Below are 23099 nucleotides of genomic sequence, written 5' to 3'. Positions count from 1 at the left end.
CCTCCTTGATGTCTCAGAGGGACTTCATTCTGAAAACTGTATTTCTTTAAAAACTCAAAATCATATGGTGTTGACTATTTTATCATTTAGATATCATTAATAACAAACTTTTGTTATCGATTTAAATGTGAATCAATAATTTGGGCTGATGTGAGCTGAAGATCGCTGTGTTGAAACCCATAACCTAGATGCAGTCTAAATCAGTAGACAACATGATTGACAGCCAAACAGAGCTTCTTCCTGGTTTAGACTTAAGCTAAATCATACAAAGATCGCAAAAAAATTTAGTGTTCTGATTTAAAAATAGCAGATATCACCTTTAAAGGTGAAAGTGCAGTACATCCCTCCTCTTCTCTGTTTTCAGTGATGGTCACGCTTAACCAAGCATGATTGTTTGTGCCCCAAGGCGTAATTTAATTGGCCGCTGGCAAAAAAAGAGGGAGGAAAAAAAAGAGAAACTCAAAGCGAGCTGAAGATTAGCCATGCAGTTGCAATGAAACCATCAGCAATATTGATTTTTAAAAAAATTAACATTGATGAAACTGATTTCTGGCATTGCTTTGAGTGGGATAAGAACGTTACAGGGCTTAGCGTCCTTTTAAAGTCTCCCTGACACTGCGAATGACGTGATATAGTACAAATCTTCATGAACCACACCGTATTTAACTAAATTTGCATCTGTTTACTGGTCCATGCTGAAGCTGATGCAGCATTTCACTTGCAAAGTCAGATTATTGAATGATCTTTAATTTCTGCAATATGCATTCAATGTACAAATTGGAAGCAGGAAGCATCTATGTGCGTCTTTTCATTTCTTATTTCGCAACAAGTTAGACAGCTAACACTGATGTGATGCTTATTTTCCTCTTCCAAGCAACGTACTGAACAATCAGTGTTATAGATTTAACAATCAAATATGTTTATTGGTCCAAAGCAAATACATGTAATATATAAGAAACTCAACTCATTTAAACTCATATGGATTAAACCTCAAGTGCGTGTGACCTAAACCAGACATTAAAAAAAATAAATAAATAAAAAATAAAAAATGAAATGTGCAAATTCAATTTCAAGTTTGTTGGTTATATTTCCTTAAAATATGAACTAACTTTTAGTGTTTTTTTGGAAATGCACATGATCCTAGTTCCAATGCAGACCTCTAGTCTCTACCTAAATGCCCTTTGAACATTTTGGTCAAAGAAAACAAACCAACAAGCAATGAGTGGCATCTGTCCGTTCCGAATAATGTATTCGTATAGGGTTATATCCTTAACACACACACACACACACAAACACACATACACACACATAAAGCAGCAATGTTGGCTTATGCAACCATCTCTCTCTCTCTCTCTCTCTCTCTCTCTCTCTCTCTCTCTCTCTCTCTCTTTGCTGTAGTATTACATTACCTGGGTGATTTCCTCTATAGGTACACATGTGAAGGCATGAGCAGGAGACCTGCAAGAAAAATATTTTGTTCTATAAACCTCTGCCATAAACAGCCAGGTCCAATAAATCCGTGGCAAAAATATTAAGTGGGGCCAATATTTCCTGGCACCTCTCCTAGTGAAAAGCCCCAGTCAAATAACCTTATATACACCTTACATTATATATGTTATATATACACAAATGGGGGTATTGCATAAGGGGGATTGCAATGCACTACAATCTTTATTCACGTTAGTATCCTTTTCTGTGGACATTTCTGATGCATATTAGCTAGGTATTACATATAAACTATTCCAATCAGACTTGCAGAACACAGTAAATGAACATGAGAGACTGACTGTAGAAAAAAAAAAAAACAGGATGTACACAGGCAGTAAGTCAGAGACTCTCCCAAGGACATCAGAACTCGATTTCTGTGTTTTGTTTAATAGCGTCGCCTGAAAGAACCACATCTGTTCGATGTAGCTTAGCACTAAGAACGAATAGAACTGATTTTGTGTCTTCCTACACATGTGAGAGTAAGAGAGTGTGTAGAGATCTGTTTTGCAAATGCACACACAAACACACACACACACACAGACACGGTCACGCACACTTACACTGACTTGGAAAAGCTGATTTCACAGAGCACCAGAACACAGCCACTGGGAAACATTTCCCTTTGGTAATGCAGAATAAACCCAAGAGATGCTTCTTAGCTGCAGATCAATAAAGCTTTAATTAAGAAACATAAAAAAATAACAACAGTGATACACTATGTGTAGCTTACATATCTTTAAAAGAAGCCAATTTTTAAAAAATAATAAACGGTAATAAAAGTACTTAATACAAATACACAATGCAAATACACAAATACAAATACATGTTGTATATGTAAGGAATAAAATGGTGTGCTGTTATAGAAAAATGATTTGTTACTACTCCAAAGGTGATTATTTTACTCTAACAGCACATCCTAAAGATATGCTCACCAGAGATGGGGGACTCGAGGCATATGACTTGACTCGAGTCAGACTTAAGTTGCATATTTGAGACTTGAGACTTGCTTGACAAATATTAAAAAAAGACTCAACTTGACTTTGACTTGACATTCATGACTTGTGACTTACTTGTGAATTGCACATATGTGACTTACTCCCACCTCTGCTGCTCACACCATAGCAATTTGTCATTTTATCCCCTTTTTTAACTAATTAAAAACATTATGATACATTTTTTAATCTTATGTAACGTTGTGGAACGTCCTTGAAAGTAATGAGTTCCTCTTATCGCTTACAGAAGATATACACAGCTATAGATTCTAACTGAAGATTTTCACTTACTGACTAGAAGCATCGAAACTGGAGACTCCTTCGATAAATGCTAACTAAACGTCTTCCCACAGCAAACATCGCCGTATGAGGTCTTTAATTTAAAATACAACACTTTTTATCTGTTTATTGTTAGTCTTAGATTTTGCAAAATGTCCAAGTATTAAATTGGATGTGGAATGTACAGTATGCCATATAATTAGCTGTTACTATGGAAACAATAACATGTTGGAGCGACCTATGTTCATGTAGTCAGTATGAGTATCAGAGCTGCTGTTGCAGAAAGTGATTCAACTCCGTGTGACCAATCAGATGATTATTAATATGCGGCTCATTCAAGGCAGCCGCTCATCCAAGGCCTACTGTATATATATATACTGTATATATATATCGGACAATCTGTGACTTTAAACTATGTCAATTTATAGATGCCAGTCAGCTTACAATTCATGTCTCTGAGGGCTGGAACTGGAGTACAAGAAACCCACAAAGCATGGTAGCTAACTTTCTACACACCGGGCAGAAGGAGGAATCAAACATGCATATAACCTCTACCCAAACCTAACCTATGTCGTGGAAGTTCTGAAGTTCTTTGAGAGATTTAAAGTATCACACTGGAAGGCACGGGTAAGAGTAAAAAAGGTTTCACAAAATGCGCAAAAGGACCCAACACTCCGAATATAGCATGAGAGATGAAGGGCCCCGATCATTGATTACAGTACATCAAGACTTTAGAGACAGAACTCAAGTAAACAAGATATGTAAAAGCAAAACATCATCAATCATTGGCTCAAAATCACTGCATGCTAATGTCCTGATCAAGCTAATCTGGACCAGGCCAAGGTCTGCTAGAAGGCCTACTAGAAGATTTACTGGACGTTGTTTATGCCTAATTTCAGACATATCGTCTCAGGTCCCTACTGCCCTTGTCATAATCTTAAGAAAACAACCGATGACAATGTCAGTCTCTAGTCCAGGGGTGGCCAACCAGTCAGAGACCAAGAGCCACATTTTTTACTGTGTTACCGCAAAGAGCCACATCATACACATGGGCACACTTGACCATCACCTTTTTTTGCCTGCCATTTTGAGAGCGAACCTGACACAAATTGTTTACTCAAATAATCTTACTCCTACTGGAAAACTTTGAGGTGTTTTCATGCGCGTTTGACGAAAATACCTTGAACTCAAGCGAAGCAAACACGCATATTAAAAATACACAAATACAAACTTCGATATGAACGTAAGAGCCGCATGAAACCGGGCAAAGAGCCGCATGCGGCTCGGGAGCCGCGGGTTGGCCACCCCTGCTCTAGTCACTACAGATACAAGGTAAAAGCATAGAAGAACAAGGCCTTATAAACATCTTTAGATTAGAAATTTCCACCACACCAACCCAAACCTGACCTAACCTCTATGACACCGTACCCCTTTTATCAGGCCGATGCTAATCTTTATAGCTATCCTATTCCTAATCTTGACAACTCCATACAATTCTATTGGAATCTCTTTTGATCTATCTATCTCTTTTCAGCTTGTGTTACGAACGTTTGCAGTATTAAAGAGCAGTGGACAGGACAGTTAATCACAGGCTGCTCTCAACTTTATTTTGTTTCTAGCTATATCATTAGTAATGTTGCCCTGCCTCACCACAATATGTGCCCATGGTCATTTGATTCTATTGATTTTTTTAATAGGTGGTCAATAAGAGGATTGTTAAAATGACAAATTGTCAAAAAGTCAGGCATACCTGATATGTTAGTCAATGATGGTAAGTAGAATGTAAAAAGTGTAAATCTAAAAAAAAAAAGTGGCATGCAGGCAATATATACTATGAGATGGTTTGGGAATGGTTTTGCCATTGGGGGAAGTTACTGAATAGAATATTTTACTCTAATATGGATGATCTGATGTGAGGCATGAAGGAGAAACACATCATTTGGGATATACAGAGTGAACAGTGAATTCAGGATAACGGGAGGCAGAAAGGGAGGCAGGAAGAGAGAGGCTGTGAGAGAGAGAGCAGAGAGAGAGAGAGCAGAGAGAGAGAGAAAGAGATAGAGGCTGTGCTCTCAGCAGATACTGTTAGCTGTTGCTGTCTGTTTAAACTCTCTGGCTCCTCCCATCACGACTGGTGAGCGAGAGAGAGACAGAGAGAGAGAAAGAGAGCGAGAGTCATTCTAGCAGCCACCTGAGCCACTCGATAAACTCCTGCTCCTAGCAACCCACATCCGCCAGTGAGTGAGGGGGCGAGAGGAAGGGACGGAGAGAGAGTGTCGCGTGAGCGAGTGAGAGGCAGACAGACAGAGAGAGAGAGAGTGAGAGAGAGAGAGAGAGAGAGAGAGAGAGAGAGAGAGAAACAATGATTGTGTGTGCATGTATGTGTGTCTGAGCTACAGGGATCAAACATAAAGGCAGAGGGTACGTCTCTTCTTCAGACCCAGGCTGTTGTCACGGACAAGGGGAGGCGTCGCCGTGGAGACAGAGGCAGCGTCGGCAGCCCCAACATCGTGGATCAGCCGTCACCGCAGCAACACAAGCTTCCTCGAAGGACGGGAGTCCCGTGCTGCTGCTCTTGATCTTCTTCTTGTCCTCCTTCCTGTGCCTTGTCTCTTGCTTCTACTTGCTGATAGATGGAATTCTCCTGCTGGCTGGAAAGACAGAGAGGTATGGGAGGGTGTAGAAAAGATACAGTAACAGAGCATGAGAGGAGAAAAGAGCATGAGTGTATGTGTGTGCATGTGTTTGAGTGTCAGACAGAACGAGGTATTCTGCAAAAGTGCTGGCAGGAAGAGGGAGTGGGGTATGGAGCTCAGTTATTGCCTCGTTTGGAGAAAGAGACAGAATTAGGCTTCGCTCTGGTTCCATGTCTCCACCTGATCTTGCTGTGATAGGACCCATTCTTCCTGTCTGAGGCCGGAGCAGTGAAATCTTCTTTTTTTCTTGTCTTTTTGCCTGCACTGCCTGTCATCCCGGTGCTAAAAAAGTTGGGTAGTTGCTTTTGAAAAAGATAAAGAAAGATAGCAAAAGAAGTGAGATAGTGTAGGTAAATCTATGTCAATGATAGATAGGTATATAGACGGAAAGAGGATGAACTGTTTTCCTTCGTGTCTCCTTAGGTGCCATGTGACGAGTGAACAGTCCTCTCCTCTCAATCACCCTCGGGGAACAGATATGGGATTTACCTTCTCTGGCCACTTCTGAAAAAAATAAAAAAGAAAAGAAAACAGCATTTCTCCGTAGGGAAACAATTTCCATGTCGACAGGATGCCATTCACTTTTAGATGGAATTGAAAAGAAAGCAAAAATGTTAAGAGTTTTGTAAAGAATTTGGAAACCCACAGTTCCATCACCATGAGGAGAGGCATTAGAAGAGATTTTGGATAATAGACATGCTAATGGTGCTCACGGCTGGAGTGGGATACACACATCTTCGTCCAAAAAGTCTTCATCATTCTTGTCCTCAGAGGGATCCTAATGTAAGTATAATTTTTCTTGCTGATGATCTGTAGACAAATTAGGTTTTGCAGATCACACCTACACAGAGCCAAGCATGCAATCCTTTCTTTAAAAGAGAATGGACAGATCTGAACAGTTTGTGTGAAAGGGTTGCATTCTGCAAACATCTGACTTGCTGCTTTTTAGAAAGGTACTGTATAAGATAACCTTGAATCTGAGTGCTAGTTTTCTCTGTTTGGTTTAAATGTCTTAAACCCATACTTTGTTTAAAGTAGGCGGGTTCTGGGGGTCTTGGGAAATCTCCTCTATTCAAATCTGTTGCCTTTTTTCAAATTATACAAAAAGACATTAGATAAACAAGCAGGAATTTTGCAAGAAAATATTAGCCTTGCCAGCCCCTTAAAAGCAAAAATAATTTCCAACGCAGAGCTTTGTTCAAAAATAGGGTCTTTCCTTCTGGTCGGGATTTTGTGTGGGTGTTCAAAGTGGACCATTGACAAACATCATGCTTCTTTCTGTTCACATATTTAGTTGAATATGATCTAGACATAGGGTAACTTTATTATATAGATAGTGGGAACAGAATTAGGCCTATAAAGGCATACATTGTCATAAATACAGGATGTAATAAAACCTGGTCTTTTTTCCACATTTTCACTTTTTTTTTGTCTTAGATTCCATGTACCTGGTCAAACCTTTCAACACTTTCTCGGATTTAAGACATTTTAAATGACTCCTACATTCTTCTCTCTAACGTCCTCTTCCTGCGGAGCTCTTGGACATCCCACAGTGCTGTGCAGGAGGAGGCTTGTGCCCAGGCCCCACCAACTTTTCTGGCTCTGCGGGTGTTTTTAAGATGTTGGAGCCTGCCTGCGTGGCCCGAGCCCGAGATCGGATCAGTGATCGGATCAGTAGCACTGCGGCTCCTGGTGGCCCCAGACATGGGCCGCGGCTCGGCCTGCCCCCGTGCTCAGCCCTCCGCCCACCCACCCCTGCTCCGCCTGTGAAGGATGTCCAAGAGTCGAGCTCCTGCCCAGGAACCCTCTGAGATCCCCAGCCAGAGAGAGCGCATCCGCAGCCACATGAAGATGGTGATCGAGCAGCTGGAAGGTATTCTCATAGAGCTCAAAGATGTGGCCAAAGAGCTGCGGGAGGTAAGACTGCTTTGGAATTGTAGGGGGATTTTGGAGGGTTTCTGAATCATCCTATATACAAGCTACAAAATTGCACAGATATTATAAAGCCATGTTCTGTATGTATGATTTAAATGAAAAATTTTTAAGCACTCTGGTCTAGTTGGCAAGTTGATAAGCATCTAAAAGTGTCTGTAGGTAAACAAGAAAGCCAACATTACTCTTTTCTCATTCTACATTTTGCAGAATGGGTACAGAAAAGCGCAGATACTTCTGCGATTTGGTTTAGATATTCTGTAAGCTAGGTTGAGGTTCAGCTGTTGAAGGGTTTCTAGATTAGCAGTTCCAAGGCCTGATCCAGGAGTACCTCAGTCTGTCTGGTCCGTCCTCTAACAAACACTCCTGATCCAATTGTTGACTACTAACCCTGACTTAGGGTTACTAGCCCTAACCCTAACCCTGATCCAATTGTTGACTACTAACCCTGACCTAGGATTACTAGTCCTAACCCTAACCCTAACCCTGATCTAATTGTTGACTACTAACCCTGACTTAGGGTTACTAGCCCTAACCGTAACCCTAACCCTGATCCAATTGTTGACTACTCTAGGTGACCTTTCCAGGTAATATTTCCCTTTCACCAAACGAACCAAAACACAAATCACGTTAAAAGTATTTTCTAAATCAGTGGTTTCCAACTCTGGTCCTGGCCTACCCATTGCCTTGCCCCTTGCTTGCCTGTTTAGTTGTTTTTTTTCTCAAACTTTCACTGTGATTGAACAGGTAACAAACAAGAGGTACTTGAGGATGTAGATTGGAAACCACTCTCTGTTTTACACTGTACTTTGAAGGAACATCTCAACTCCAAAACTAATCTCTTACAAAGTACTCTTACACATATAACGTACTTAGCATTATTTGCCAGGTAAAGTAAAAAAAAACAGAGAGTAAAATATTGCCCTACAGAGAATAAAATTTCTGGTCAATTAGTGAGACTGTTATATGGCCAGATGGGTTGAAATCATCTCAGTGGTATCGATCAAGAGTTTCTTAACATTGCACATCCAGATGGATAGAATAGAGGTCATAACTTGCCTGGTTATGATTGCGTACAAGCGTTTGTCCTTCTATCTCTTTGTGATTTGCTGATCATTTCCGGGATGACTGGAAGGGTGTTGGTGAAGGTCTGGACTCATAGGGTGAGGGACAAGTGAGTGTTTGTTGTAATGGTATGAATTCATTTGTGACTTGACCACATGTGAGGATTTGTGTACATTGATTCGCTAAAAGGGTTTGGATTTTATACCAGACATAATATGAGGCTGGGAAGTATGTGCAATAAGGATATGGTGGTAGAGAACTGAGGTGTTCTAGGTAGGATTTGGCTCAGCAATCGTTATGTAAGCACTTTGCTATCAGCTGGATTCCTACTGTATTCTACCAACTGCCATGGAAACAAGATCAAAAGATTCCATTGTGTGTGTTTGTATGTGTGTGTGGGAAAAAAATACAAATATGTTGTGTGTCGTTATGTTTGATCATAAAACAAAGTGTGTTTCTGTGCGAGTGTGTGTGTGTACATTCACGCATGAGAGAAAGTGATAAGTAGATGTGAGAGTGTTTGTTTAGAGCTGTAATGGAGGTGTTAGAATAACATTTATGGAAAAGGAAGTTCATATGGCTTATGTGAAAAGGCATAATGTGAATATCTCTCAAGGTATAGAAGCCAAAATGAAAGGAGTCGATTCTTCTTTTTGTCTTGCTGTGTAGGTGTTTGTCAGCTACTTACTCTACATGAAAAAGAGATTGGATTTTGTGTGTGTGTGTGTGTTTGTCTGTATAGAATAACAAAGCATGTCTGACCCTGAATGTCAGAATAAGATCTGCTTGTCCTAGACTCTGTTCTGTCCTTCGCTGCAAGATGCTGTAAAGCTTAATAAAAAGGAACCAAAGGTGAAAGAAATAGTGTGTGGAAGCAACAGACAGAAACAGAAAGAGACAGACTCTCAGGAGAACTATCCCATCTTTATCTAAAATTTCTATATCATTCTATCATTCTATCCATGTGCCCCAGTCACTTTATCACCTGCATGCCACTCTCTATTCAGCAATCACACATAGCCTCCTGTAGGACCCCCTGAGGCAGCTGGACCTCCACACTCCATCTACACTCTGTCACTCTGATCCCCTCTGCATCCCATCATCCCTTTCACCAAAGTGTGTCTCAGTCAAGAGAGGAAAAAGGCCACGGTACAGCTCACTGTACAACACCGCCGTGACACTCTCCAGACGTTAACATGATTGATGATCATCGGATGCAAGCAGTGGAAATAATGCTAGCTCTAGCTATTTATAAACCCCCAGAGCTAGCCACTGTCCTGCACACGCACCCACTTCACATATGCATAAGGACTATAAATAGACAGAAACATGTTTTGTTTAAAAAAAAATGCAGCACTCTGAGAAATAGTTGACAAATCCTGCCTGCTGTACGGGTGATGACACCGTGGCATCATCCTGACTGCAGTTACAGCCATGGGCTGCTTGTTCATCGCTTGTACCGTTTACTAATGTTCCATAAAATCTTTAATCTTTTTCCATACGAGATGAGGATTAAGATGTATCGCATGCGTCAGGTAAATCGTTGATAAATGATTGCGTGCGTATAAACAAGACGATATTGCCTGTGAACCTTCAACGATATACATGTGATGTGTATGTGTGTGTCTGTATACATGTGTGTATGCGGCAAGGGGATACTACTAAACCATATTCGAGCCTCAGTCCGTATTCTGTCTATTTTAAAGACGTGTTTCTATGTTGCTGACCAAATATTGACCGAATGCCTGACAGAACCGCATGGCTAGATTGTTGTTGACCTAAATGTCCCTTCAGACATGAGATGTCCCTTCTTTCTTTAAAAAAAAAAGAAAAAAAGAAAATAAAGCCTCTGTTTGTATGTATATGTGTAGGAGAGACCGAAAGTGAGAGCAAAGACTTATGCAACTCAGCCGGTAACTTACATAAAAAAACACAAGCAGTTGGGAGTTAGTCATCAAGCCTGCCATTCTGGAAGAGTGTGCAATCTCACACATGGCAGAAATCTACTCTTGTTGCTACACTGCTACTGCAATACACACTACGAGAGCTTAATTTGGTCGCTGCCGTTCAGCCACTTGCAACACAACTATCTAAAAGGTCAAGACTAGATCTTTTATTATTGTTCATTGCTTCAATGAAAGAAAAAAGTCTTTGCTAAAAGAGGTACATTTACTCAATCTCTAATCTCTGGTTTACCTGAGTACAAAGTCGACGGCTAAAATTTACCAGAGGATTGGAGGCTGTTATAGCTGAAAAGGCGGAACTAACTAACTCCAAATCAGGGGCCTGTTTTTGGAAAAGGATGTTAAACAAGCCGCAAACTCACAGGTAGCCGCAAACGAGACCATATTACACCAATCCTACGTTCTTTGCACTGGCTGCCTGTCCGATACCATATCGAATACAAGATTCTGCTATTCGTCTACAAAGCTCTCAATAATCTAGCTCCCAAATATTTATCTGATTTGATTGTTATGTACAATCCTTCAAGATCACTTGGATCCCAAAATGGTCATGTTTTACTGGTGCCATGATCTCGTCTGCAACGCAGAGGAGACCGAGCTTTCGCAGTAGCAGGCACTAAGCTGTGAAATGGCTTGCCACCATCAGTCAGAACTGCTTCTACTTTTGCTGAACTTAAATCCATGTTAAAAACACACCTCTTTTCCTGTGCTTTTAATTGTTGGTAACTTGTATGTGTTCTTTTATATTTATGTTCTTTCTTTTTTCCTTTTCTTTTATCTCTATGTACAGCACTTTGGCCAGCTCAGGCGGATTTTAAATGTGCTTTATAAATAATGTTGAATTGAATTTAATTGAAACAAGCACAAGTGGGTGTGGTGGTCAGGTAAAAAAACACACTTTTGGCCATGTATACTGTATATACGCTGCTAGGGCATATATCTTATATCTTATATCTTATATATTTTATACATATATCATACTGCACACTGTAGAAAAGACGTCGGAATTCAGTATGACAGACAGGACTGAAGGTAAACAAACAGGAATAAGAAAGTTTGGCTGAACATTAAAGGCATTTATTAATAATTATGTGTAAATCTAGAGAATGTTATGATCGTCAGCTGATTTATCATTTTGTATAGACTAGGCATTGCTAAAATGTACTGGCTAGACACTATGCTAATAAATAATAAGACATGATGAAAATTTTGTGAACTTAAAAAAAAACAACAAAAAAAAAACAGGTTAAATAAATTGGCTAAATAGCTAAAGTTGGTTATTTAGCCTGAGATATGCAGAGATTCTAAAAGAAAGCTACGTTTGTCCTGCTGTATGAGGCATGCACTTCACTGTGAGTTTAAAACAAGAGCTTCTATTGAGCAAGCTAACGTTAGCTGACTAGTTTGTTCTGTAGGCTATGTGATATTTGTGACCTTGCAGAATGAGCATAGGTATCAGCAATGCACGGACACTGCCCCCGGACCAGACAGTCACGGTGAGAGCTAACCCGCTGACAGTAGCTAAACCACAAGCTTTTGCTGCTCTCTTTGTGCTTTCATCTGATATCCAGTAACTTCTATACCTTGATGATCGCATTGATGTGAACAACAAAGATATTTTATACTTTTTTTTTTTATGCTGAGCAAAATGCAATATGGGAATACTTCAAAATCAGTGATCTGGTTTAGGAATTTGGTTTTGAATTACTTGGAATAATAGTGGTTAAATTTGTACATCCGTTTGCTTCAATCCAGAATGGAAGCAGTGGGATTACTTGCATATTAGCACTCTCAGTATGGAAATGAAAGTGCATCATTTGCAGGTGGTTCTGCTTAAATACAAGCATATTCACTACATAAGTAATGATGTTCATAACAAGACCAAAGGGACATTAATAAACATATTAATTGTATATTGATCTATTTTGCCCAAGAAATGCAGCTCTTTAACTTATGTATGAAAACAATCCTCCATTTATAGCCCAAACAAGCCTGTTATTTTGTCTACGACTATTATGTTTAGATGGACTCCGACACTGCATGGCACGTCTAAAGTTAAATAGTCTCTTGTGGTTAAAGGATAAGTAATTGTTGTTATTGCTACAATGAACATGTTCTCAAATAGGTTGTAGGGGTTGCAGTAGTTACACATTGAATAATCAATACATTTCATTAACACGTAAATAATGGGCCTCTTTTTTCAATACTACTGTATAATGGTCTCGGAGATGAACTCCCAGTGAGTAAGATGGAAAAGGTCCTTCATTTTCCTACAAATAGTGAGAGAGAGAGAAGAAGAGAAAGAGAAGAAAGACTAAAATACAATAGCGGGACCCCTAATAGAACAGACGTGATGAATTTTACTTACTAATAATTATCTCTAGAACATCACATTCTCAGCCACACCTACTACCAAGCATATCATGTAATTACACTTTTACAGGCAGCCTTAGATCTTTTCTGTCTCATGGTAGAAAAAGGTTAAAGATCTGAGATACAGCTATTTCCCGAAAGGTCAAAAATACTTGTCAGGAGCGTCAAGTATGAACAGGCATAAAACATTTCAAAATGAGAGGTTTGGATACAGACAGATATCTGTAGTTAGGTACACCAGCTGAATGTAAGCTCGATTGGAAGTCAGGTTGTAGTTACGACGCGTCCAGCTTATCTCAGGCGTCCGTCTTACCTCAGAGGTGTGGAAAAATACAACAACATGGATGTTTCCATGTACAACTTTGGCTAGCAACAATCTAGCCAGTTATGTTTAGCCATGATGCATGTGTATTTATCTGCTTTTACAGTAAACTGTATAGTCACTGCTGTAAACCAATATGTCCATGTATGGATTGGGCTTAAGCTAATATTAGTATATAAGGTATAATAGATTTGTTTACTGTGGATGGTGTGAGCAGCCATGTTGATTTGATGTTACATGATGAACTAATGCCCTGTTCATAATTCCTTCCAGAAGTTTCCCAGTTGAATGGGTGTTTTTTTCTAGCAAGAGATTGGAAATTTACATTTACAGCATTTAGCAGACACTCTTACCCAGAGTGATGTACATTTATTATTTTTTATTTCAATTTATACACCTGAGCAATTGAGGGTTAAGGGCCTTGCTCAGGGGCCCAGCAGTGGCAACCTGGTGGACCTGGGAATCGAACCAGTGACCTTCCGAGCAGTAGTCGCACACCTTAACCACTGAGCTTCCACATCCATAAAGTGCAATTTCTAGAAGACAATATTAGTTCAAAATTATAGATTTTGTAGAATTTTTGTAGAATTTCGGTTGCATGAAGTGATCAAAATCTAACTTGAATAACAGCGTGACTTTCAACATTTTAACCATTAACATTTCATAAGCATTTCACCAGGTTATGAGGCACACGATCTAACATGAACAGCTAATGCTACATGCATGATCAAGCTACAGGAAAGTGTTTAGCATCTGTCTTTCTCAGTGTGACATACTTCAATCAAGGTCTGTCTCTGAAGCTTGAAATAAAGCAGTGACATAAATGATCCATTTCTTCATTTTTGTACTTGTTCTGTTTGGGCCCTCATGCAACACGTGTAATGAACCATAGAAGGAAAAGATAATGAAGTGAATGCAAATCTGAATATGTAGAACAACCCAATGACATAACTGTACATTATTGGAATTGGTTGAAAATATTTTGTCATTTGCCCTACTGATCTTTTCTTATTAAAGTAAAAATAAGTGAAAATAGTTTGCAGTTTATTCTATGATCATTTACATTATGTTTCATTATAAACTAAGCATTTTATTGAAGCGGCCCTATGATCATAGACCACAATAATCCTTTCCATATACTTTCATTCATTCATTCATCTTCTACCGCTTATCCGAACTACCTCGGGTCACGGGGAGCCTGTGCCTATCTCAGGCGTCATCGGGCATCAAGGCAGGATACACCCTGGACGGAGTGCCAACCCATCGCAGGGCACACACACACACTCTCATTCACTCACGCAATCACACACTAGGGACAATTTTCCAGAGATGCCAATCAACCTACCATGCATGTCTTTGGACCGGGGGAGGAAACCGGAGTACCCGGAGGAAACCCCCGAGGCACGGGGAGAACATGCAAACTCCACACACACAAGGTGGAGGCGGGAATCGAACCCCGACCCTGGAGGTGTGAGGCGAACGTGCTAACCACTAAGCCACCGTGCCCCCCTTTCCATATACTTGATATACAAAATAACAAAAAAAAGTATGATCAGTTATGAAACTTTGATTTAAACGTTTTAACTGTTTAGAGGGTATCTGTGACTTCAGGTTATGTTGAAACTATGACATTGTGAATGAGGGTAAAGATACATTAGAATTTATGTCCAACTGGTGAAAACTGGGGGAAAAAAACATTTAATTTATGCTTCTTTGTTCCTTCTCAATTCTGTCTGTAAAACAATGGTTATTGGCATAATTAACAAACCCCAGTTTGTCAATGTGGTCCATTTCCTTTTGTCATCAAACTACAGTGTAAATTTGCAGAGAAAATTGATAGTTTGTCCTTCTGCTTGGTTCGGCGCTCGCTCTATTGGCTTTGTATATAGATGAGTTTTTGTCAGTCATATTTGTTGGTATTTATATGCAAGTTTATTGATTTATGGCAACATTCAATTGTATCACCATGCCCTCTGACTAGGAGCTGACTAGCAGGAGTTACTTGGTTCAAGGTCAAAGTTACTTGGTTCTAATTTCAAGGTCTTTAATTAGTATCTTTTGCATTAATGTTGTTCCTGTTAATTGTTTACACAATGTATACACTGTTTTTCCCCACTTTTTTCGGTCATAGAGCAGAAGCAGTGGGCATTTCCTGCAGGCATGACCCCTTTTTACCCCCTTTAAACTTATCAGACATTTTCAATAAGTATAAACAAATCAGTTATTTTATCACAAGTGTGATATAAAATTAGTCAGGACACTGTTGAGTTTCATTATGAGACATTTTTACCTCAGATAACCTTCCAAGTTGAAGATAACACCTTCAAATAGAAGCTTTTGAAAAAAGCTGAGCAAAAATTTGTTTGATATCACCATTTAATTTGAAGATATAAACAAGTCAAGAAGATTTTATTGTCATTTCAACCGTATAATGCTGACGCAGTACATAAAGTAACTTTCCTCTAGGACAGGGGTCGGCAACCCGCGGCTCCGGAGCCACAAGTGGCTCTTTCATCCCTCTGCTGCGGCTCCCTGTAGATTTGGAAAATAAATATTTTATTTAAATTTATTTTATTTTAGTTAGTTAGTTTTTCAAAAAATGAAATTCTAAGATTATGATGCTCTTGTAACATTAAAATAAACCGTGTTTAATTTCTTTGTCGCTAAAAATACGCGTCGCAACTGCCGACTTCCGTGCGAAATCCGACACACAGAAGCAGACGCATTTTTGGTTTGCTGCAGCCGGCAAGTTAAAATGTTGATGTCATGAATACGAAGAGGACTCGATTAGACATTGAACATTTTATTTGAAAGTAACCTTCAACCCAGCGTCTTTTTTGTTAAGGTTAGTTCAAACTGTTCAAAATATTTTTGTTTGCTTGCAGAAATAAAATTACGTTTACTCGGTAGCAGTTCATTGAGTTCATAAATGCAACACACTACACACTAGTTTTTTCTAAACTTTCCATAAAGGTAAATAACGATATATGCGGTGTTATCTTCATTTTAGATGTCAAATGGGTTTTGTGGCTCCCTGTGTTCTTTTTTCTTTGGGAAACGGGTCCAAATGGCTCTTTGAGTGTTTAAGGTTGCCGACCCCTGATCTAGGACATCGGTACTACATAAGGACAACAAAGAGCTACATAAAACAACACAGAGGGACAACAAAGAGCTACATTAATCACTTTTGTGTCTATAAAAAAACTGTTTGGGGGACCATTGTACATTGAATATATTGCGTAATAGGGTATGTAAAAACAGAAATACAGAATTCTTAAATTCGTGAGTGTCTACTTTTATATGAGCCATTAAGACAGTAAAAGGTGAACATGAGAACCTCCAAAACAAAGAAAAAAGGAAAAAAGGGTTAATAAATAAATCACACCAAAATGTGAAGTCTGAATCTGATTCTAAATCTGAAAATGTGGAGTGTTTAACAGACGCAGAATCTCAAATTGGCATCGGTTTATTTATATATTTTTAAACATATTTGCAGTGTAATGCATATTAGGCACATGACTATTTTTGGGACTGTTCTTCCAGCTCTGTACTATATTAAAGCCCAGGCAGAACTGTGCCACCAGCATTGATGTGTTCCAGTTCACACTGAGCGCCTTCTGGTTCGATTAATGCTCCGTGATCGGAGACACGCCTGACACACCTCAGATCTTAATCAAGCAAAGCACTCCAGCAGAAACGGAACACGACGGCTTGCCCTGCACGACATACTGTATACAGGCAATCTCAAAACACCGTGTCCTCTAAAGCGAGTAGCACAAATGAGAAGAACAAAGAAAAGTCAGTAGAGTAATGGTGGCAGATGGAGAGAACAAGGGGAAAATTTTCCACCTCGAGGAAGTCCATGAGCAGCATGTGGCATGTTCTTGCAAACAAGAGACTAGGGGTGTGTGCATCTGGAGTCGGATCACATTCAGTCTGGGAAAAAGAGAAAGCAAGCAGCATCGAGGGTGTGTGAGGATACAGGCAGACAGATAAAGAATGCCAAGTCTTTCACCCCTGTGTTGTGCCCAGCAGAGGTGTTGCGCCCGGGGGAATCAGCTCAGGGCACACATAGAGCCGCAGCATGCCTTAAACTCTGAATCAAAGGCTGCTGCTTTCTCTGTTATAGAGTTTAGTCTGTTATATCTTGCTTCCTCCGGCACAGAAGGAAGACAACCTGGTCCTGAGTGCATGGTCTGCATGCTCATCACTAGAGAAGCTAAAAAAGGACCCAAGACCCATTACAGTGCATGTATCCTTGATTCCAAGCCTCTTGAGTTCCATAAAATGTCTGCCACGGAGGAATTGAGTGGAAAGTAATCTTGCTCTGCAGTAGTATGCAAAAAAAATGCTTGACTGCCGCGATCGCTAAAATCACATCTCCATGTTAGCACCACTAAAAATCTCATCTCCAGGCTCTAACAGAGCTGTGAGTTAAAATGGTCTTTCCAGAAGAAGATTTTGTTGCCGTTTACATTTGAGTGCTCAGCCATAGTAATTCAGTTTAGACGAAAATGTATCGTATATCTTTTCAAAATGTGTATTCTGTAGATCCCTAGCAAGATTGGAACAGGGCATTTCCGAACCGAATGCTTTATAGTTGAGCATTTCATTTATATATGGTTGTAATTTTGCAGACATGTTCACAACCTTTATATTGTCTGTATGAAAAAGAAGTCGAAAAGTCAGGTAGCTTTATCTCCAGTTTTAGTTTTTCCAGGTCCCATGTTTTCTTTATATACATGTAGGTTTCCTATATATTTTCTGGCAATGAGACAAATCTAAAGACACACCCTACTATAGCATCACAAGTGGTTCATATAAATGTCAGGTGATTCCAGAGGAAAAAACATCCCCAAATTTATCCACAGGTCATTTTTGTGTATTCATCCTTCATGACTGTGATAAATTTGCAATCGAAGGTAGACAGAAATCAGCCCAAGCCTCACTACCCCCATTTTGGGTAGTGGATTGGTTTCATTCATTCATTCATCATTCATTTTCTACCGCTTATCCGAACTACCTCGGGTCACGGGGAGCCTGTGCCTATCTCAGGCGTCATCGGGCATCAAGGCAGGATACACCCTGGACGGAATGCCAACCCATCGCAGGGCACACACACACTCTTATTCACTCATGCAATCACACACTAGGGACAATTTTTCCAGAGATGCCAATCAACCTACCATGCATGTCTTTGGACCAGGGGAGGAAACCGGAGTACCCGGAGGAAACCCCTGAGGCACGGGGAGAACATGCAAACTCCACACACACAAGGTGGAGGCAGGAATCGAACCCCGACCCTGAACGTGCTAACCACTAAGCCACCGTGCCCCCTGGATTGGTTCCACTTTAGTCTAAAACAGTCTGCCTTAACGTATTTGTTAACAGCAAATATTCAGATCTATATATTGATGTATTTTATCATTGAAAGAAGGTTTTGGATTGACTGAAGAGTAAATGAATAATTGAAGAAAGGATCAAATGAACGAGTGAATGACTGAATAAATGAGTAAAAGAAATAATGACATTCATAGTTATTTTTCAGTCTTTCAGAGTTTTTGTTATTTATATTGAAATGTCCTTGCACCAGTTTCATTCAATACACAAAATGGCTATGTTTTCCATTATATTAGCTTTTACTGCATAAGAGAACAGAAACTTCTCTTATGCAGTTAAGTTGAAAAAAAAAAATAAGAAAAAGGCTAAAGACTAAAAAAATGCTAAAGTTTTATCAAATGAGCTGAGGGCACATACTGCAAGACTTTTCATTTAGTGATCTTTCAGCAAGAACAAGCTACGGCACCTCAGATGGTGATTATCAACCACCAAATCACTAACTGCCGTGACAGATGTAAGCCAGTATCCCCTTTGTCCCATTCGCCATGTGCTATGGCTGTGTCCAAATCTGACTGCCTGCTTTGTTCCAAATCAGTGCATCCTACTGTCTTCTCAGCAGTGTGTTACAGACTCAGTTTGCTGGAGATTAGCGAAAGGTTTTGGCTACAGTATTACGAAGGCCCTATACTGTATGATGGCATCAATTCCAAAAAAATTTTTTTTAGAAAGTTCAAATGACCTTGTTACCTAAACGTAATCTCTGAATTGTATAATATTGTAATCCAATTTGACCCCCCAAAAAAATCATAATTCTTTCTGTAGATCAGTGGATGTTTTTTTGCTTAACCTCAAGCCACGTCTGTGTCTTTATATATGTTACTTGTCCAGACCTATTTCTCTTTGTTCTTGCCCTCATTTCTTTGATGAAATTAAATTCTAAAATTAATGAGTGCCACCTCAGAATTGGGTGCATCAGCTGAAGCAGAAGAGTGTTCACTACTGAAGAGTGAACACTAATGCTTTTGAGTCTTATTGGGTGCTTTGGTCCATTTCAATCAAACCTTGATATATTTTCACTCTTGGCTGTGGCTCGTTTAGGCAGGCGATTTAACCCAAACATGCAGTGTGTTTAAATATATAGTGAGAGTAGAAATGAGTAGTTAAACTGTTAAGCTCTGCATAAATGCAGTATGTCCTGTACATTTGGGTTGCTCAAATAAAACAAACAAACAAAAAAACCCATTAATAATTAAATATTTATATGTATATGTATATTTATATAATAATAACAATAATAATAATAATAATAATAATAATATATTAATACTAATAATTTGTATTGAAAAACATATTTAATAAATTATATAAGTATTTATTTATCACTGTATTTGTAACATAATCTCTCTATTTTGTTAACAACAAACAAACCTTCATGTTTTATTACACCTTATTTAATATATGTATATATATATATATATATATATATATATATATATATATATATATATATATATATATATATTTTTTTTTTTTTTTTTTTTTTTTTACTTTTATTCTGCCAAATAAATATTTCTGATAATGCCCTTAAAGGTAACAGTCTCAACACATTATATACTTTTTTACCTTTAAGTGAAAAACAAAATCAATTTTATGGCTAAATTATTTGATTTCTACAGTATTCAATGAGGGCAAAATGATGTCTTTGCTTCAACTGTAAGACACATTACAGGACAAAAACATACTTAATGCACAGATAACCCATGCTTGGTTCACTAGTAAACAAGTGCACTGACGTTATGGCCTGTGCACATCACCGGCCTTCATCTTGTTTTTCTCTTATACGCCAATTGTCAAAAGAGGATGTGTTAATTATGTTTTACAACAATCCGGCCATCAACAGCAGCTGCCGGTCGATACTGATGCTGACAGTAAGATAACTCCATTAACGGAACAATTACACTGCATTTACAATGTGCTTTTATGCAAGTGAAGAAAAGTTGACAGTTAATTAAGTCCAGTAGTGGATTCTTGGATTTGAATATCACAATCCTTTAATAATCATAAGGATAGTATAAATATTTTAGAAACTAGATCTTCGATATTTTGGCAAACCAAACAAAAAATCTCTTTATTTATTCTGACTTACATCTGTGCCAATAGAAATCATATTTAGCAGTGAAAAGTCTAAACTTTAGAGACTTTTGTAATTAAATTTGAAACCCGACCGTTAAGCAGCCAAAAACAGTGGAACGAAAACCAGAAACATTGAGAACGATGGCTCTGAAAGTTCCTCAACCTCAACCACATCATTCCAGTTACATTTATGGCATTTGGCACACGCCCTCATACAGAGCTACTTACATTTATATCTTTTATACAACTCAGCAGTTAAGGGTTAAGGGCTTTGCACAAGGGCCCAGCAGAGGCAGGGCTGAGATTTGAACTCAGAACCTTCCAGATCAGTGGCCCAATATCTTAACCACTCAGCAGCACTGACCTCCATTTCAGAAATTGAACTCAACTATAGATGAAGAGTAGGACTATTTTTTTTAACTCCCACTGATAACATTATTTTCACATGTACCTGCCAGCGATACCCCATGAACACAGCTCTTAAGTTTTTTGTTTTTACATCGTTTTTTTTTCCACTTCTAATAAAACTTGCCAGCCAAATAATTGAAAGGACGTATATTAGACATTTGCATTATTCTAAAACAACCACAAACAATAAATCCTAACCGAGTGTGTGCAATGTGACAGATGGACTCTTTATCCAGACTCCACAATAAACTGCAGAACTGGTGATGGCTAGGGATCAATCGATTTTGAAGCCTGACCCAAGTGCTTCAAAAGAATTGCGCTGTGTGCCCAGTGGCAATGTCAGGACGCACAAATGGCTTTAAATGGCACGACTGCTGGACTAAAACCACAGAGCTGAACATCATCTGAAATGCAAACTTCCAGGATAATGACACCAGGCTTCTAAATGGAGGTGATGGGGTTCAAAGTATCTGACAGAGCTGAGAAAATTGAAGGTATCACTCCATAATCGGTAAGCTTTGCAACATTGTTTGGCAACATTTCCCTCCTTACACACATCCCTGGAATCAATAAAGGATGTTTTAAGTGCAAATTTTTTTTTTTTTTTTTTTTTTTTTACTCTTCTGCTGAGGCGTTGGCAGAATTCTGCTGTGCTAATTTGACACGGCTAGCAAAGCTATAATGGTGATTAATAGAATAACAAAACTCAAACATATTGGTCTAATTTAGCTTTAACACTCCAGAATGTGGGGGCACGGTGGCTTAGTGGTTAGCACGTTTGCCTCACACCTCCAGGGTTGGGGGTTCGATTCCCGCCTCCACCTTGTGTGTGTGGAGTTTGCATGTTCTCCCCGTGCCTCGGGAGTTTCCTCCGGGTACTCCGGTTTCCTCCCCGGTCCAAAGACATGCATGGTAGGTTGATTGGCATCTCTGGAAAATTGTCTGTAGTGCGTGAGTGAATGAGAGTGTGTGTGTGTGCCCTGCGATGGGTTGGCACTCCGTCCAGGGTGTATCCTGCCTTGATGCCCGATGATGCCTGAGATCCCCGTGACCCGAGGTAGTTCGGATAAGCGGTAGACAATGAATAAATGAATCCAGAATGTTTCTTTTCTCACTCATTATTTTCCATCAACATTCAGCATATACTGTAAGTCATGAAGATTTTGGTGCATACTGTATGTTCAAAGTTCCAGAATACAATGTACTCTAGCTAATTTATACAACACAGAGCCTCTAGGTTGCCTAGTTAGCTAGGTAGCTACTAATCCCACTGCTCACCTATCTCATAACTGCACACAAGTACACATGCAAGGTTTGGGTGATTTCTTACACCATGTAGTGATCATGAATTTCTGAAAACACAAGCGCTCCAAATTTCCTGCTTCATGGCAGGCAGGCTGTTATGCCCCGTTTCACACTAGGAAAAATCCACAGGATTAGCCTTCTGTGTCTGCTTATCTCCTTCTCCAAGACCCTGTAGATCCACTATACTGCAGTGTATTTGTCTCAAACCAAAGTAAATAATGGTACAACATCAACCGACTGGAGTTGTTTTTCTCTTCTTTTTTTTTTTTTTTTTTTTTATCAAATTCAGATCTCAGTAAAAAAGGCTTAACCGCAATGATTCTGTATATTGACAGATTTCTTTTTAAGGAGGTTGACATGCTTGAATGATTCAGACAACATCTAATAGTGTTCCAGATATCACACACAGTAGATTAGCAGACTAACTAAATGTGGAGAAGAGCAAAGAGTTTCGTAGCATTTTATGGATCTGTGTAGATTGGAGGCTGGAGGTAAAGGCTTCCGCAGTCATCTTCGCTCGTACCTGTTGACAAGAATGACGTATCCTGTTCACCTTAAAGCTGAGCTTCACCATCAAATGATGATGAGAAGCCACAGTCTTATCACCAGGATGTGTCTGAATGGTAGTGTGCAGCCCTGCAAGTCAAAATGATGGTGTGGATCAGTCTAAAGTAGTGAGATGTAAATCACTTCTCTGAAATATGGGTGTTGATTAACCATTAAAAAACAAGGAAGATATGGTTGGAAAAGCGAATAATGTGCCGTGAATTTGAATTCAAACAAAATGCCAAAACCACACTGA

General features: G+C 39.2%; 1 protein-coding gene across 1 annotated transcript in view; it reads left to right on the top strand.

The window, feature by feature from the left end:
* Positions 1-4934: 4934 nt before the first annotated feature.
* The window catches only part of insyn1 (inhibitory synaptic factor 1), a 90833-nt gene continuing 72668 nt past the window's right edge, over positions 4935-23099 (top strand). The window contains exons 1-3 of the mRNA XM_060878550.1: positions 4935-5426; positions 5879-6238; positions 6893-7372. Of these exons, the coding sequence (XP_060734533.1) occupies positions 7229-7372 (144 nt within the window). The 5' untranslated portion in view covers positions 4935-5426; positions 5879-6238; positions 6893-7228. The remainder of the gene's footprint in view (positions 5427-5878; positions 6239-6892; positions 7373-23099) is intronic.

This window comes from Tachysurus vachellii, chromosome 9 (genome assembly GCF_030014155.1).
Source record: "Tachysurus vachellii isolate PV-2020 chromosome 9, HZAU_Pvac_v1, whole genome shotgun sequence".
In the NCBI taxonomy this organism is placed as follows: domain Eukaryota; kingdom Metazoa; phylum Chordata; class Actinopteri; order Siluriformes; family Bagridae; genus Tachysurus; species Tachysurus vachellii.
The sequence above is the reverse complement of the archived record's forward strand: the minus strand, read 5'-3'. Positions and strand labels throughout refer to the sequence as shown.